This window comes from Rattus norvegicus, chromosome 7 (assembly GCF_036323735.1).
Source record: "Rattus norvegicus strain BN/NHsdMcwi chromosome 7, GRCr8, whole genome shotgun sequence".
Lineage (NCBI taxonomy): Eukaryota > Metazoa > Chordata > Mammalia > Rodentia > Muridae > Rattus > Rattus norvegicus.
The window spans coordinates 113323311-113339828 of NC_086025.1; the positions used below are offsets into that span (position 1 = coordinate 113323311).

Here is a 16518-nt window from a genome sequence, read left to right on the forward strand (position 1 = left end):
CTTTTCTCCCCAGAATTTGGTGTCATTCTTTTTTTTTTTTTAATTTAATGTTTTGTTTAACTTTTTTAGGCAGTGCCTCTCACCAGGTAGCCATGGGTAGCCTAGAGCTCACTATGTAGACCAGGCTGGTCCCAAGTGCTAGGATTTGCAGGCATAAGCTATTGCTGAATGAGATGGAAATTCAATATATATGGGTGTGAGGTATATGTGCATATGGTTTCACATGCTCACAAACGTGTGTGTGTGTGTGTGTGTGTGTGTGTGTGTGTGTACTTGAGTGAATGTTGGGGAGGACTGAGGAATGATGGGTGCCTTGCTCAGTTGCTGTACCTTAGCTTTTGGGCCAGGCCAGGCCATGAGTTGGCCACATGGTTGGGATAGCCAGCTACAGAGCTGTGACTACAGCCCATCCCTGTGTGGCTGGCTTTTTAATGTGAGAGCTGAGGAGCCTCAGGTTTGCACTGTAGGCATTTCACCAACTGTGATAGCCCAACCTCAGAATGGCTTCATTTCTCATTTACTGATTGGATGGTGGGTTTTGGTGTCTAATATTTTTAGTTTAGTTTTTTTTTAACCTTTGATATATGAATCCCTTGTTACATGAATGACTGGCAAAGATTCTCTCCCATTCTATAAAAGCGCCTTGACCCTTTTTTGTGTTGTCTTTGTGTATGGGTAAGTGGGTGCCACGGCGTACATAAGGAGGTCAGAGGACAACTTATGAGAGTCATATCCTTTCTTACACCTTGTGACATATGTACACACTTACACACTCATACTACACACCACACACACACACACACACACACACACACACACACACACACACATACACACACTCTGGACACCGGCTCCTTCAGGTACTTTGGGGAAGGCCCTGGTTCTTCAAGGGTGCCAAGTTAGGAGAAAGAAGGGCAGGGAGGAGGCAAAATTCCCCAGTTCCCACGTACTGCACCAAATGCTACATGGGGACACACACACTCACATACACACACATACACACTTACACACATACACATATACACAGACACTCACACGTACTATCACACACATACACACATATACATGCAGACACATAACCTCACACATACACACACACTCACACACACACTCATGCACATATATTCACACACATACACACATGCACACTCACATACACTTACACACACACACACACATATACACACACGCACACATACATACACACACTCCAGACACATGCATACACATATACTCACACATACACACACACTCTCATGCACACATACACACACACAGTCACACACATACTCAGACACATACATGCACACACTCTCACAGATGCCGTTGCATACGTAACAGTGAAATCCTTTTTTCTAGAAGGACCTACCTAATGCTAGGTGTGGTGGCACAGAGCTTTTGTTTGTTTTGTTTTTTTCTTTGAGATTGCCTCTGCCTCCCAAGTGGTGGGATCAAAGGCCTGGGCTGCCACCGAACTTCTGCGGTGCATAGCTTCGATCCTGGTAAAAAAAGGATGGATCTCTATGAGTTCAAGGCTAAGCTGATCCAGACCCTGTTTTTAAAAACAAAGTCACAAGCAAGGATGGGCCTAAGTGGATTGTGTGTCCTTTTGAGGGAAAAGCATGACTCCATGAGCGGTTTACTGTTGGAATAGGGCTGTCCTGTGCACTTTGGATGTTGTAGGCCCCATCAGAGGCAGCCCGTTCTCCCCTGGGTTCTGGCTGCCCTTTTTGCCCTTTTGTCATTCTGGGTTTCGGTTCACAAGCTTTGGCGGTTGGACGCGCTGAAGGAGACTTGGTTTCGTCAGTTTTGTATGCACTGCTCCTATGCTGTGTGTGCACTCATGCATGCATGCATTCGCCTGTGCCTGCACCCACGCTATTATGGTTGGGGAGGGGCTTGGCCTCACGTCAGTCCTTGGGTTATAGAACGTTACCGTCCAGCAAGATCTGTCGAAGATAAAAGTTTGGGGACGGCAGGGAAGGCTTGGTGGTTAAAAACACGCCACCTGCTCCTGAAGAGGGGCTTGGCACTCACACCAGGCAGCCCCTGTGCCACAGACCACCCAGGGGAGTGTGTCAGCAGAGGGACCAAGGCTTGGATTTCAGGTAGGGAACGGATTCCGTGCGTACAACAGACAGACACAAACTCGAGGTGTATGCTGCTGCGAAAAGCTTTACTTCTTGGCATAGACTTAAGCAGTTAGAACAGGTACATCATAATTGGCAATCATCCAGCTCTTATTCATCACCCCACCAAATGTCCCTTGCAAGGAGGAGAGCTGAACGCACAGTCCAGGAAACAGTTCTCAGCCACAGACAATAGTTTAGAAGACTGCAGTTATACTGTCAGACTTGGGGGCACCAGATATGCATTCAACATTTACCTTTATTTTAATAAAGTTTAAACTCTTGGGGCTGGGGATTTAGCTCAGTGGTAGAGCGCTTACCTAGGAAGCGCAAGGCCCTGGGTTCGGTCCCCAGCTCCGAAAAAAAAAAGAATAAAAAAAAAAAAAAAAAACTCTATGTTTATGGACCCTCAGAATAATACGGAAACTTTTGTGACCATTCTATAATTTCTTTCATTTCTTGCTCAATGTTACCTTCTCTTTTCCTTCTAGTTAACTCTTGATAAGTTTGCTCAACTTGTTGGAACTTATCCACGGTCTTTCTAAAAGAGTCACTACGATTCTGAATCATGCTAAACAAAACTTTCCCAAAATGGGGGAAAGGCTTTTCTGGAACAGTCATGCACTTAGTAGCTGCAATTGATTTCTCTCCTATTTGCTGGGAACTAATGGGTGCAGCAGTAGAATTCATCACAGCCTTTGAGTTCGTCAGGATCATGATGGTGTGAGACGTTTCCGTCTCTGAACTTTCAGTTCTTGAGACATCTAAAGGTACACGACCATCTTCCCACACTGCTATATTCTTAAAATCAGATATTGTTGACAGACTTAAAGTTGCTGAGATCACCAAGGCTAGAACACAGAAGGCACCTCCACCGCAAGCATAGACCCCAGTCATCATCTTTTTGTAGGGAGACAGCCAGGGACCTCCAGGAGGCCAAGCCATTCCAGGCACATGCCTCTGTTCTGGATAGAAACGAAGCACAAGAGCTTCAGGTCATACAGGCTCCACTGGAGTGGGTGTGGCAGTTCCTGGTTTTTTGTTTTTAAGACGAAGCTCCAGGATATCTGGCCTGATGGTATGGAGGGACTTCAGGATCAGCCAAAAAGAATAGGGAAGATTAATAATACAACAATCATGAGCCCTGACCCTATGGCTGCGAAGATGCAATACTGAATCCAATCCATAGGATTCAAAGCTTTTAAACTTTTAGTAAATGATGTTGCAAGTTTATCCACGTTCCAGGCATCTAAATGTCTCTGACTCGTGGCTGTAATCTGTTCCTGTAATTGTTGCAAGTCATAAGAAATATTTGTATCCTTCCAAACTCCTAGGAAATGAGCTTTAGTTCTACTCCAATTCTCTGATTCATTATAAGGTAAAGGAGTCACACAGATATAATGAAAACTAGAGTGACATCTGGTGGCAAGCCTGGTCTTAATAGAATCAATATCTTGTCCTAATTCTAAAATCACCTCTTCTAAGGCATTAATTCTGGCTTCTCATTTTCTTTTCTTTCTTTCTTTTTTTTTATATAGTATAGAATAGAGTTTATTCAGGGCATGGGGAGGGGAGTTAAGACGGTAGCAGGGGCAGGGGCGGGGGGGGGGGTAGAAGAGTAGAGGCCGGTCATGGGCATGTGTAGAGAAGGTGGAGGGGAATGGGGAGAGAATGGAGAAGGGAATAGAGTAAGAGTAAGAGAACAAGAGAGAACAAAGAGTGCTTCTAATTTTCTATCAATAAGGTGTTGCTCTGAGAGGGCCACAGAAGTATTTCTATATATTTCATTAACAAAAGTAGCTGTCTGCATCTCTTTAACTAAAGCCGTAGTGGATACGGCAAAGGATGTCAGGATAGCAATCAATGCCGAAATTCCTAAAATTAAGGCGGCCACAAATCTCTTAGGTCTAATTAAGTCATTAATGGTTTCTAAAGCTTGTAATCCAGAGTTATCAAACCAAGGATCAGAGCCCAAGTCTACTGGCAGCATAACATAAGCAGGTCGTTTTACAGTCAACATAACAGCAAATTCTTTATCCAATCCAGAGGAAACACAGTTAGACAAAAATACAGGCTTCACAAGTCACGTGATAAGATCCTCCACTATGGCTAATAGTCACCATTTGTTTATGTCCAGACAACATAGCAAAAGGATACGCCACACAGGCCACTGCAGCGAGCGGTGAACTTACTTGCGCTTTCGGTTTTCGAGGCAGTACCATGTTAGCGGCCGCTGCTAGACAAAACAGATCTGGATGTGCAGTAATAAATCCTTTGTTTGGGTCTTTGTGGATCCAAACAGGCTCGACCCATCCTGGTGTGAACCACCTCCTAACCGGGGCATAACCAGTGGGCTCATACCCTTCAAACCTCTGAGAATTATTTTTTAAATATCCTAAATAATCATAATTTGGAGATGACACAGAAAAGTCCCAGATCTCATCGAAAGCACCTACTGGATGGAACTTGGTTCCTGTGTGAGGGAATGAATCCACACTGTAGCCAATTAGGGTACGTATTCTCATCCCCCTCCCAAAATTCATCTTTTTTTATGTTTTTGCACAAAATGGGAGAGAAAGGGCATATGCTCTATCTTTTCAAAAGTTTCATTAAAATTTTGTTATCCTAAGGTCTGAACCCGAATCTCCCACGTCCTCCTCTTACCTTCCTTATCCCTGGTTACCTCTACTGGATTGGAAGTTGCCTCCCGAGTGTCAGTCAGGAAAGTCCTGTAGATAAGAGGAAGACACCAGGCGGAGCGACTCCTTTCAAAGCTTAACAAATGGGCAGGCTTCCTGTCACACAGACTCCACTGGAGTGGGTGTGGCACTCCAGTCTCAGTTCGACAGCCTCTTGTGACCTCTCTGGGCACCCGCACACACGTACACATACCCACCTTCCCCCACCCAGCCCCTCCATCATTAAACATGAAAACTAAAATCTTTTTGAAAAGAAAGGAAAGCCATTTCATTGATCTAGGACAATGGACTTAACTTAGGCAGGAAGGGGGAAGTGTGGGGGCTCAAAACCCTTAGACATTAACCTGCTCTTGTTCTTTTGCATATGAAGGTGTGTGTTCCTCCCTGAAAACATGGGGCTACGTTCTCCTGGAGAACCAGACAGGGCAGGGGTGCAGGCTGGACCAGAGACTGGCTTTTTGGTCGGGGCCCAGATGGTTTGGCCTCTTTCACACTGTGAGCTAGGGAGGGACATGTCCCTTCAACAAACCTCCTTACAGAACAAACAAAGGGGTGTTCTTTGTCCCACCCCACCTACACACCTACACACACACACACACACACACACACACACACACACACACACACACACACACACACCTGTGCCTGTAGTCTTGGGAATCAGCCCTTATCTGCCTGGTTGTGCTCCTAGGTTTGACATGTATCCAATTACTTTCCCTTCAGCAGGCCCATTTTTCCTTTTGAGAGATAAGTTAAAAGAGTTGAGACAAAAAAGTGACTACAAGGTACTCTGTCCTTCTTAGGACTTTAAGAATCTCACCAAATGGATTGGAGAGATGAGCCAGTGGTTAGAGCACTGACTGCTCTTCCAGAGGTCCTGATTTCAAATCCCAGCAACCACATGGTGGCTCACAAACATTTGTAATGAGATCTGATTCCCTCTTCTGGTGTGTCTGAAGACAGTGACAGTGTCCTTATATATAATAAATGAATAAATATTTAAAAAAAAGAATCTCACCAAACTTTACATGTGGTGAGTTTGTTTTGTTTTGTTTTGTTTTAATTTTGTATGTATAGATGCCTTGCCTGCACTTATGCAAGTGCACCAGCATGCACTACCCATAGAGGGCAGAAGGAAAAGCTATCAGATACCTTGCAACTGGAGTTAGATGGCTGCTAGCCACCATGTGGTTGCTGGCACCCAAAGCTGGGTCCTTTGCAGGAGCAGCAAGTGCTCTTAACCACTGGAATCCTTCAGATGGCCCTCTAGTCCCAACATGTGGTGACTTTTTATTGATTTGAATCTTGATAGAGAAGCAGGAAAGCCAAAAACAAGATTCCTGGACACTTAGAGAGGGCGGGGATGAGGAAGATGGCTTGGGAGGTGTGAGTATTTGCTCTGCAAGCGTGAAGACCTGACTTCGAATACCAGTACCTATGTAGGAAAAGTTGGGCAGAGCTGCGTGTGTTTATAGCCCAGCCCTGGGTATTGAAGATGGATAGATCCAGGAACCCACTCGTCTGCCAGCATAGACTACATGAGGAGCTTCCGGTTCAGGCCATAAGATACCCAGTGTCTGGCCGGCTCTGGCCTCCACATGGGCACACATGGGTGTACATGCACACATTCATGTATCAAACATGCCACATACACACAGAAAAGGAGAAGATGATCAATGGAAGGTGGGCTTTCCAGCAGAGATCACAGGATTAGGGGCTCACTGCAGAAACACTTCACAGAGGAGAGGCAGGAAAAAGGAAGCCAGAGTTAGGAAGACTGACTCCTGGAAACAGGCATAGATTCCCTCTAGACAAGCTGCCCCTGCCATCGACTCCACACTCTGAGATCAGGAGTTGGGGGATAAGGAGGAGGGGAGTGTTTCCCAGCATGCCACAGTCACCGATCTGGGAAAGAACAGGAGAGAGATCTGTAGGAAATACAGATTAACCAGGATGAGCTGGGCCTCCTGGATTTCAACCACGAAGAGAAATGATGGTTCTTGGCCAAAGTGACTCCTTGGTGGGACCAAAAGACCTGGGACAAGGCGGCCCAACTGCATAGCCCAGAAGGGAAAGGGGACTATTTTCTGTCTCTCATTTCTCTTCCTGGTTGAAATACAAGAGGCCTAGCTCACTATTTGACAGAAGAGTCTGTTGAGACTGGGTTACTCATCCCTGAGAGCTGAGCTGTCTGTGCGAACATGTTTGCTCCACACAAGAGTAGCTCTGGCCAGGCCCCATCAGATGGCCTGGAGTCCCAGGATTGAGAGAAAGTACCAGAACGATCTCCAGGGACCTCCCCATGCATGCTGTGAGATTTATGCACACTGCTCACACACAAAGTTAATAACTAGATACATAAATGTAAAATGTTTTCTAGAGTAGTTCAGCATGACCGTCCATCCTAAATGGCCCAGGCAGGAAGTATGCAGGGTGGTAGGGAGAAGTCCCTGATACACCTGGACCACCCACTGCCAACCCCACATTGGCCCAGAGTTGGCTTAAGAGCAGGCTGAGTCCAGAGGTTACATTTTCTCACCTTTGTTTATCTTTTTGTTTCTTTTACAATAGCCGAATGAATCTGCTAAGGGAAGATGTATTTTACTTGCAATTTAACAACAGCCACCGGGTCAAGCCAGTCCAGAATCGCTACTATCGCAGGAAGTCCTATCTGTGCTACCAACTGGAGCGGGCCAATGGCCAAGAGCCACTCAAAGGCTACCTGCTATACAAGGTACCAGATTGATTGTCAGAGCTAGATCAAGAGGCAGCCAGGTACTTCCCCCTGCCCCTCCAATACATCATGAATACCACGAGGGCTCCCAACCTTCAGTTCCTCTCTCTTACTCAACACACTGGGGCTCAGTCTTTCCTGCTTTCCCTGGATCTTTTAAGGTTGTTCCCTTGCATAGCACATGCTTCCTGCCACACATGGGGAGTCCATATTGGATCATCCTCCCCAGTCTGCCTTAGAGGAGACAATGAACTGCACACAGTGGCCTCTTCATGGCTGTCTCCCTTGCTGCCCATCCTTCTTTTTCACTAAACTGCTCTTCGGTTAAAACATCTTGGAAAAACTCTTCCCCACCTTAGTGGCATGCCCCTTTGATCCCAGCTCTCCAGAGTTCGGAGCCAGCTTGGTTTCCATAATGAGTTTCAGGGTCAGCATCCTGAAGTGAGGTCACAGCACTGGGGCCCATGATATGAAAGTACCATCTGTTTGCTAACCCCTTTTCTCTGGGCACCTCTGGGATTTTTGTCCAATTTAGAAAAGGCTGTGGTGCTTTGGGGATGTGGAGTTAATGGTTGGATACAGAAAGGGGTTCTCGGGGGTTGGGGATTTAGCTCAGTGGTAGAGCGCTTGCCTAGGAAGCGCAAGGCCCTGGGTTCGATCCCCAGCTCCGGGAAAAAAAAAAGAATCTTAGACAGAAAGGGGTTCTCCCTGTGCTGGACAAGACATTAGGAAATTCACAAGATAGGTCTCCAAGCTCACCCCAGTCTCATGCTGTCTGGCTTCTGACTTCCAACATCTCTTTGCCTGGACTCCCCTCAGAAAGGTGAACAGCATGTAGAAATCCTCTTCCTTGAGAAGATGCGGTCCATGGAGCTGAGCCAAGTGCGAATTACCTGCTACCTCACCTGGAGCCCCTGCCCAAACTGTGCCCGGCAACTCGCTGCATTCAAAAAGGATCACCCAGACCTAATTCTGCGGATCTATACCTCCCGCCTGTATTTCTACTGGAGGAAGAAGTTCCAGAAGGGGCTGTGTACTCTGTGGCGATCAGGGATCCACGTGGACGTCATGGACCTCCCTCGTAAGAAAGGACCACGGCCACCAGTAGGCAAAGGTTTTCCAGCTTCAATAGGACAAGCCATGGCCAGGAGGATAGGGAAGAAGCTGGACAGGAAGGAAGGATGCTTTGGCTCCGTTGAGGCCAAAGATACGCCCCCACCAGACTGGGCAGATTCTACGAAGAGAGTAGTACCCCGAGAAGGGAAGGTAGTAGGGGAAGGCCTCGCACGGCCTGGGGACTCACAGGGTACCCTCTTTTTTCATCTCAGAGTTTGCTGACTGCTGGACAAACTTTGTGAACCCGCAAAGGCCCTTTAGGCCATGGAATGAACTGGAGAAAAACAGCTGGCGCATACAAAGGCGGCTCCGGAGGATCAAGGAGGTGAGAACCACATTGCTGCAGGCCCCGCCTCCTAGTCCAGACCCCGCCCCTTCAGCAAACCCTGCCCCATTACAGGCCCTGCCCACTGCAGCAGAACTCTCAGTCCTGGGCACAGGCTTCTTGCTGCAGGCCCAGGCTCCCCTTCCCATGTTCCTTGGGTGTCCCTCCCTTCACCCTTCCTTGGGCCCAGCCCCTCATCTCTAGACATCTTTTGTTCTCTTGCACCAGGGCCTCCCAGTCCTGTCTTCTCTCGGCCATGCACTCGTCACACCTCTCTGTCCCCGTTCTTTTTTTTTTTTTTTTCTTTTTTCTTTTTTTCGGAGCTGGGGACCGAACCCAGGGCCTTGCGCTTTCTAGGCAAGCGCTCTACCACTGAGCTAAATCCCCAGCCCCTCTGTCCCCGTTCTTAACTAGAACCTCCCTGTTGCCTCACTTCCTCATACCCATTGGCGCGCCCGTATTTCTTTCCCAACAGTCCTGGGGCCTGTAAGATTTGGTGAATAACTTTGAAAATCTGCACCTTGGACCCCCGTTGCCTTGAACAGCAAGAAGAGGTTCAAGAAAATCTTTTGGTGACCCCCCCCCAACCCCAAGTCTATTTCTTTGTTTTCCTTTCTGTTTTGTTGTCGTCTTGCTTTGGTTTGAAGACAGGGTCTCACCGTGTAGCTTGCCACGCTGGAACGCAATACTAGACCAACTGGCCTTAAACTGTGAAATCCACCTGCCAGTGTCTTCTTTTTATCTTTTTTATTTTTCCATCAATAGGTGCTTTATTTTGTACTTGAAAATTTTCAGTTGGGCCGGGCATGGTGACACAGCATGCCTCTAATCGCAGGCAAAGGCAGGAGGATCTCCCTGAGCTTGAGGCCAGTCTGGCCTACATAGTGGGCTCTAGGACAGCCAGAACTACACAGAGGGACCCTGTCTAAAAAATAATATGAATGAATAAATAAATAAATGGGAGAAATAAAAGAAAGAAGAGATTAAGTTTTACGTGATCGGTTCGTCATGTGTGTTTGAGGGAGGAGGATTGCCACATGTTTGAGGTCATCCTGGGCTAGTCATCAAAAAACCAAAAACAAACAAACAAACAAACAAAAGAACAGTTTTAAAATCCCAAAACCTGAGTTCTTTTCTTTTTTTCTTTTCTTCTTTCTTTTTAAAATATTAATTATTTAACACGTATGAGTACATCCGCCGACACACCAGAAGAGGGCATCAGATCTCATTTATAGATGGTTGTGAGCCACCATGTGGTCCCTGGGAATTGAACTCAGAACCTCTGGAAAAGCAGTCAGTGCTCTTAACCGCTGAGCCATGTCTCCAGCCCCTGAGTTCTTTTCTAATAAAGTGGACAACCAGGCCCCCTCAGCCATCAGAGTGTGAACGGCAAGGAAGGGAGCTGGCGAGATGGCTCACAGGTGAGCAGGCCGGCTGCCCCTGAAGATGGGAGTTCAGATCCCAGCCCCTATCTTCCGCAGCTCACAGTTGCTCTAATTCTAGCTCCAGGGTACCTGGTGCCCTCTCCTGGACTCTGTGGGCACCCCATACATATGTATATATACACACATATAGTATGCATATATACATATATGCAATAATAATTTATATATTATATATAATATAACACACACACACACACACACACACACACACACACACACACACACATATATATATATATATATATATATATATATATATATATATATATCCCTTGGGTTCCAGCCCAGTTCCCTCTACATATGGAGTCTGTCTCAAAGAAAAAGAAATGGTGTTTGATTGAGGAGTGCACGTGACATTGACACTGACCTCTGGCCTACATACACACACACCACAGAAGATGGCACGCATCTCTCTGGAAACACTGCTAGACATATCCAAAGGCGTGTCTCCTCGGTGACTCCAAGTCCAGTCAGACTCACAGTGTGAACCATCTTTGAAAAGTCTTGGGTTGGGGATTTAACTCAGTGGTAGAGCGCTTACCTAGGAAGCGCAAGGCCCTGGGTTCGGTCCCCAGCTCCGAAAAAAAAGTCTTCCTCTTGTTGCCCTTCAATAGAATATTCCATCTTGACCCTCAAAGGTTTATGGCCATTTTGTAACACAAAATGCATTCAGTTCATTTGTAAGGTACCCAAAAATCTTTTTTGCTTCATTGGTATTTTTACTTTTATGTGTTTGGATGTTTTACCTGCATATATACCTGCGCACCATGTGTGCCCGATGCTCACAGAGCCCAGAGAAGGATTTGATTTACATATCAGCATGAGCAACAGTGTGGGCGCTGGGAATGGTGCCTACGTCTTCTGAAGGAGCAGCCAGTGGTCCTCACTGCTAAGCCACCTTCCCGGACCTGGTCCCTAAAACTTTTTCTTGCGGGGGGGGGGGTGGGTGGGGCTTTTTTTCAAGGCAGGTTTCTCTTTGTGCATCCCTGGCGTGGACCATCACTGCCCAGCATAAAATCTTAACAGTTCGCCATAATTCAAAATCTCAAAGTCTCTTTTGAGACTCAAGGCAAGTGCTTAACACTAAGCTTCTGTAAACAACAACAAAAACAGGAACAAACCAGAAAATCATACAAGTTACACGCTTCTGTTACATGGTGTCATGGAGCAAACACCCCCACTCTGAAAGTGGGGAATGGAATAAAACAAGGAAAGTTTTATCAAAGCCAGATCAAAACCCAGCAGGGCAAACGCCACAGCCTACAGCTCTGTGCCTGCCACCAGGGGCTGATGGCTCACCTCTCCAGCTCTGTCATCTACAGTACCTGTAACACCTCTTGGGACAAGTCCACCCCACGCCTGCTTTCTTTTGTGGCAGTGCATGCTCCTGGCGTGCATAGAACACAGGGGTCTCCATCGACACTTAGCCTTCACCGTCACAGCCTCTCAAAATGACTCAGCTTCCTTACGGGTAATCCAAATCTGACACTGATTTGCCTAGAGGTTGCTGGAATCTTGACGCAAGCCCCCGTGAGACTGTCGTGGTTGGCATTTTGCATGCCAGCAAAATCAGTTCCATCTGGAGGACAGATCCTCAGTTTAGCCCTCACACTCACACTGCCCAGCAGTGTCTCCTAGGTGACTCCTAATCTAACAAAGGTTAACCTCACGTGCCCCTACATGGCATGGGTTGAAAAGGAAAAAAAAAATCTCAGAATAGTTTTGTTCAGGGATCTTAGCCAAAGTAACGAGCAGAAACTCCAGCTAATTAATACAAATAAGATGTTAAGGGGTGGGGAGATGGCTCAGTGGTTAGGAGCACCGACTGCTCTTCCAGAGGACCTGAGTTCAAATCCCAGCAACCACATGGTGGCTTACAACCATCTGCAATGGGATCTGATGCCCTCTTCTGGTGTGTCTGAAGACAGCTACAGTGTACTTATATATAATAAATCTTTTTTTAGAAAGGTGTCAACGGTTGGTTTAATTAAGCATTTGAAGCTGTGGAGTGGCTCCCTGAATCCCTAGGAAAGATGGAGGACTGGACTGGGGAACGGTCAAGGCCAGGAGGGACCCCAAGACTAGTGATCAGTTGGGGTTGACAGCAGAGCTGTCGCATAGGATGTTCTGCCCACACCACCCACATCTGGACACTGGATGTTGACTGTCCCATCAACACTCCTCAGAATGAAGGGAGGTAAGGAGGGAATAGGTCACAGTAAGTAATGCACACAGCACAAGAAGAAAGGGACTCAGGGTATCACACTAAATGTAAAGAACACTTAGATCGTAGAGTTGGACAGACTTTGGGCCTATTTGGTCGATGAGATCTAAAGTATTTGTGTGGTTGTGGTGTACAAACATTGCACTGTTAGAGTCCAGAAATCCAAAGCAACCCAAGCAGGCACAAGACTCCAGCAAAGCGAGATGTTTGTTTGAATTAGGCAGTCAAAACTGACCAGTCAAGCCCTGGCTGTCCTGGAACTTGCTCTGTAGACCAAGCTGGCCTGGACCTTAGAGATCTACCTGCCTCTGCCTTCCCAGTGCTGGGATTAAAAGTGCACACCACCACACCTGGCCTGAAGAATGGTTTTTCCTCCCAAGTCAAGGTCTTATGTATCGTACACTACTTCAAACCCACTAGGTATTAAAGATGGCCTTGTACTCCAGACCTCCCTGCCTCTGTGTCTCTGGTGCCTAGGATCACAGGTAGATACCACCATGCCATTTTCTGGGGTGTTGGGGGCTAAACTCAGGGCTCTGTGCACGCTAGGCAAGTACTTTACCAACTGAGCTACATCTTAAGATGTTTTCTTCAATCCTCAAGATTCCGGGCAGAACCAGAACTAAGCCCACCATCAGCAGCCAGATGTTTGCTTAATAGGCAGGAAACCTCAGATTCTAAAGCTGTACTGGCTGGTTTTGTGTGTCCACTTGACACAAGCTGGACTTGTCACAGAGAAAGGAGCCTCCCTTGAGGAAATGCCTCCATGAGACCTGCTGTAAGGTATTTTCTCAATTAGTGATCAAGCGGGGGAGGACCCAGCCCCTTGTGGGTGGTGCCAATCCTGGCCTGGTAGTCTTGGGTTCTATAAGAGAGCAAGCTGAGCAAGCCAGGGGAAGCAAGCCAGTGAGTAGCATCCCTCCATGGCCTCTGCATCAGCTCCTGCCTCCTGACCTGCTTGAGTTCCTGTCCTGACTTCCCTTGGTGATGAACAGCAATGTGGAAGTGTAAGCTGAATAAACCCTTTTCTCCCCAGCTTGCTTCTTGGTCATGATGTTATGTGCAGGAATAAAAACCCTGACTAAGACACAAGTCCAGCAGCTCAAACAGTCCAGGGGACTCAGTCAGATCCGTATGCAGTCAGCCAAGGCCAGGCAGCTTTCTTCAGCCAGGAGCTCTGGCTCTGACAGTGTAGATTCCTAGGGGTCTGAGAGCCTGGGGAGAGGGAGGAGGAAGAACGAGTCTTGGTTTTTCTATCACTGTGATAAACAACGTGACGAAAAGCAATTTGGGAGGAAAGGGTTGATGTGGTTTATACATCCCAATCACAGTCCGTCAAAGAAGGGAAGGAAGTCAAGGCTGAAACTGAAAGCAGAGGCCTCGGAAGACTGCTTACTGGTTTGCTCCCCATGGCTTGCTCGTCTGCTTTCTAATTCACTCCAGGAACACCTGCTCAGTGGAGGCACCGCCCACAGTGGGCGGAGCCCTCACATGTCAATCATTAACCAAGAAAACTCCTCATGGTCTGTAGGCATGCTCACAGGCCGTTCTGATGGGGGTGAGGGAGTATGTCCGCAGTTGAGGTCCCCTCCTTCTAGATAACCGAAGCTTGTGTCAAGTTGACAAAAACCAATCAGCACGTTGTATCACAGTCTTTACCAGTCATCTGACTACTCCCAGAAGGAGCAGCTGCGTCATGTTTAGTGACTAGAAGAATGTCTCCCAGGGATACATGCCCCACATGCTGACACTTCCTTTCCCCTTTGGCTATCAGCTCAGACTGCACTTGGAATAGACTCCCTCCCACAGACGCAGTACCTGGAGTGTGCCAAAAGGACACAGACATGGGAACATGGCCTGCTGCCCACGGGATGACACAGGCAGGCCAGAGCATCCAGTACCAGTCCCAACACAGGGATGTGGAGGCTCTAGAAGCTTGTGTGTGAAGACAGCTTCCCCTTTCCCCTCCACTCGGTACCCGTGAGTGCTGATAGGAATATGGAAGTATGCCTTGTTTTTAGTAATATGGACGACTGAGTGTGGCCACCCAGCTGGAAAACACTCTTGGACCTGCTGTTTCTGCAGAGGGCTAATAGCCTGGGAGTCTCTATGGTAGTGGGAAACTTGAGTGGATTTAATGTGAAAGATGCCCTAACCCTCTAAATTTTATCTTCTTCAGTTTTCTCTTATTTTTCATTTTTTGATAAAAAGTCTCACATAACCCAGGCAATTCTCAAAGTCCCTACATAGCTTGGGCCAGGAAGTGGTGGCACACGCCTTTGATCCCAGCACTCGGGAGGCAGAGGCAGGCAGATCTCTGACATGGAGCCCACCCCAGGGTTCCAGGACAGGAGCCAGGGGTGACTTTGAGCTTCTTGATTCTTCTGCATCCAAGATTGCAGTTATAACAAGCATGGGTGGGCACCGCACTCGGCTTCTTGTTTGACCTTTGAGACAGGGTCTACATCGTCCCGACTGACTGCTATTCCCTATGTACATCAGGTTAGCATAAACTTATAGACAACTGCAGCCTCTACTTCCAGATTGCTGGAAAATACTCTATTTTTTTTTTAAGATTTCTTTCTTTCATGTATGTTTATCCTTTTTTGGTAGAGAATAGAGTTTATTTAGGGCACTGGGAGGGGAGTTGAGGGGGTAGTAGAGACAGAGAAAGGCAGAGAGACAGGGTAGAAGCTGGCCATGAGCACTTGGAGAGAGAGAGGGAAGAGGGGAATGGCAGAGAGGGTAAGGAGCAGGAGCAAGAGGGAAAGAGCTCTTTATTTATTCTTAAAACAAACAGAGTCTCACTATATAGACCAGGTTGGTTTTCTTCACATAACATCTCGTCTTGGCTGCCTCTTGCTTCAGTCTCCCCAACACTGAGACCGCAGGTTTACATAAATTTCTCTTAAGGTTGTGATTTTTTTTGAAGATTATTTATCTTATGTATGTGAATACACTGTCACTGTCTTCAGACACACCAGAAGAGGGCATCTGATCCCATTACAGATGGTTGTGAGCCACCATGTGGTTGCTGGGAATTGAACTCAGGACCTCTGGAAGAGCAGTCAGTGCTCTAACCACTGAGCCATCTCTCCAGCCCCTTAAATTTGTGCTCTTAAGGAGCAAGTACCACAGAGGACTCCCAGGAAACATGAGGGAGATGGGCTCATTGTCCCTCCATCTATTGACTGTGGGTGATGCCAGCCTCAGTCCTCACCAAAGCATCTGCCCAATGACACAGTCACTGGGGCAGGGCAGGAAGACAAGCAGGGGAGAGGCAATGCAAGAGCCCAGCATAGATATCCCCTCTCAAAGCTGCCTCGAAGCTACTTAGGGTGATGACTCTCATCTGTCAAAGGTGGGAACTGATGGTGAGCCCTGAGTGGTGCAGAGCCTTGTGGAGGTGGCTTGCTAATGTAGTAGCTGGTTGGTCACCTTGAGATTCCTGTTCCTTTAGAGCCATGGTTCTCAACCTGTGGGTCACAATCCCTTGATGAGTCAGTCAAAAATCAAATATTTGCATTACAATTCGCAACAGTAGCAAAATTACAGCTATGAGGTAGTGACAAAATAATTTTATGGTTGGGGGTCAGCATCACATGAGGAACTGTATTAAAGGGTTGCAGCATTAGGAAGGTTAAGAACAGTGATTTCATATATGTTTGTTCCAACACCTACTCAGACACTCAAGACTTGGGTGCACATCACCTAGGTCCTTGCTGCCATCTATAGGTGACAAGACACTAGATTTACCCCATAAGCATTTCCCTGCAGCAGCTTCCAGTCAGCAACAATCTCCTGGGGGGGGGGGGGGGGGCGTGGGGCGTGGTCCTAAGACCCAAT

At 47.2% G+C, this 16518-nt stretch overlaps 1 protein-coding gene across 4 annotated transcripts in view; it reads left to right on the plus strand.

Annotated features, from left to right (window-relative positions):
* The window catches only part of Apobec3 (apolipoprotein B mRNA editing enzyme catalytic subunit 3), a 19111-nt gene extending 9115 nt beyond the window's left edge, over positions 1-9996 (plus strand). For 2 of the 4 annotated variants that reach the window (XM_063263614.1, XM_063263615.1), the window contains exons 5-7: positions 7400-7562; positions 8382-8643; positions 8891-9979. In XM_063263614.1, the coding sequence (XP_063119684.1) occupies positions 7400-7562; positions 8382-8643; positions 8891-9207 (742 nt within the window). In that variant the 3' untranslated portion in view covers positions 9208-9979. Of the gene's footprint in view, positions 1-7399; positions 7563-8381; positions 8644-8890 lie in introns of all 4 variants that reach the window. The other 2 variants (NM_001033703.2, XM_008765715.4) reach the window with 2 other exon arrangements.
* Positions 9997-16518: the final 6522 nt, after the last annotated feature.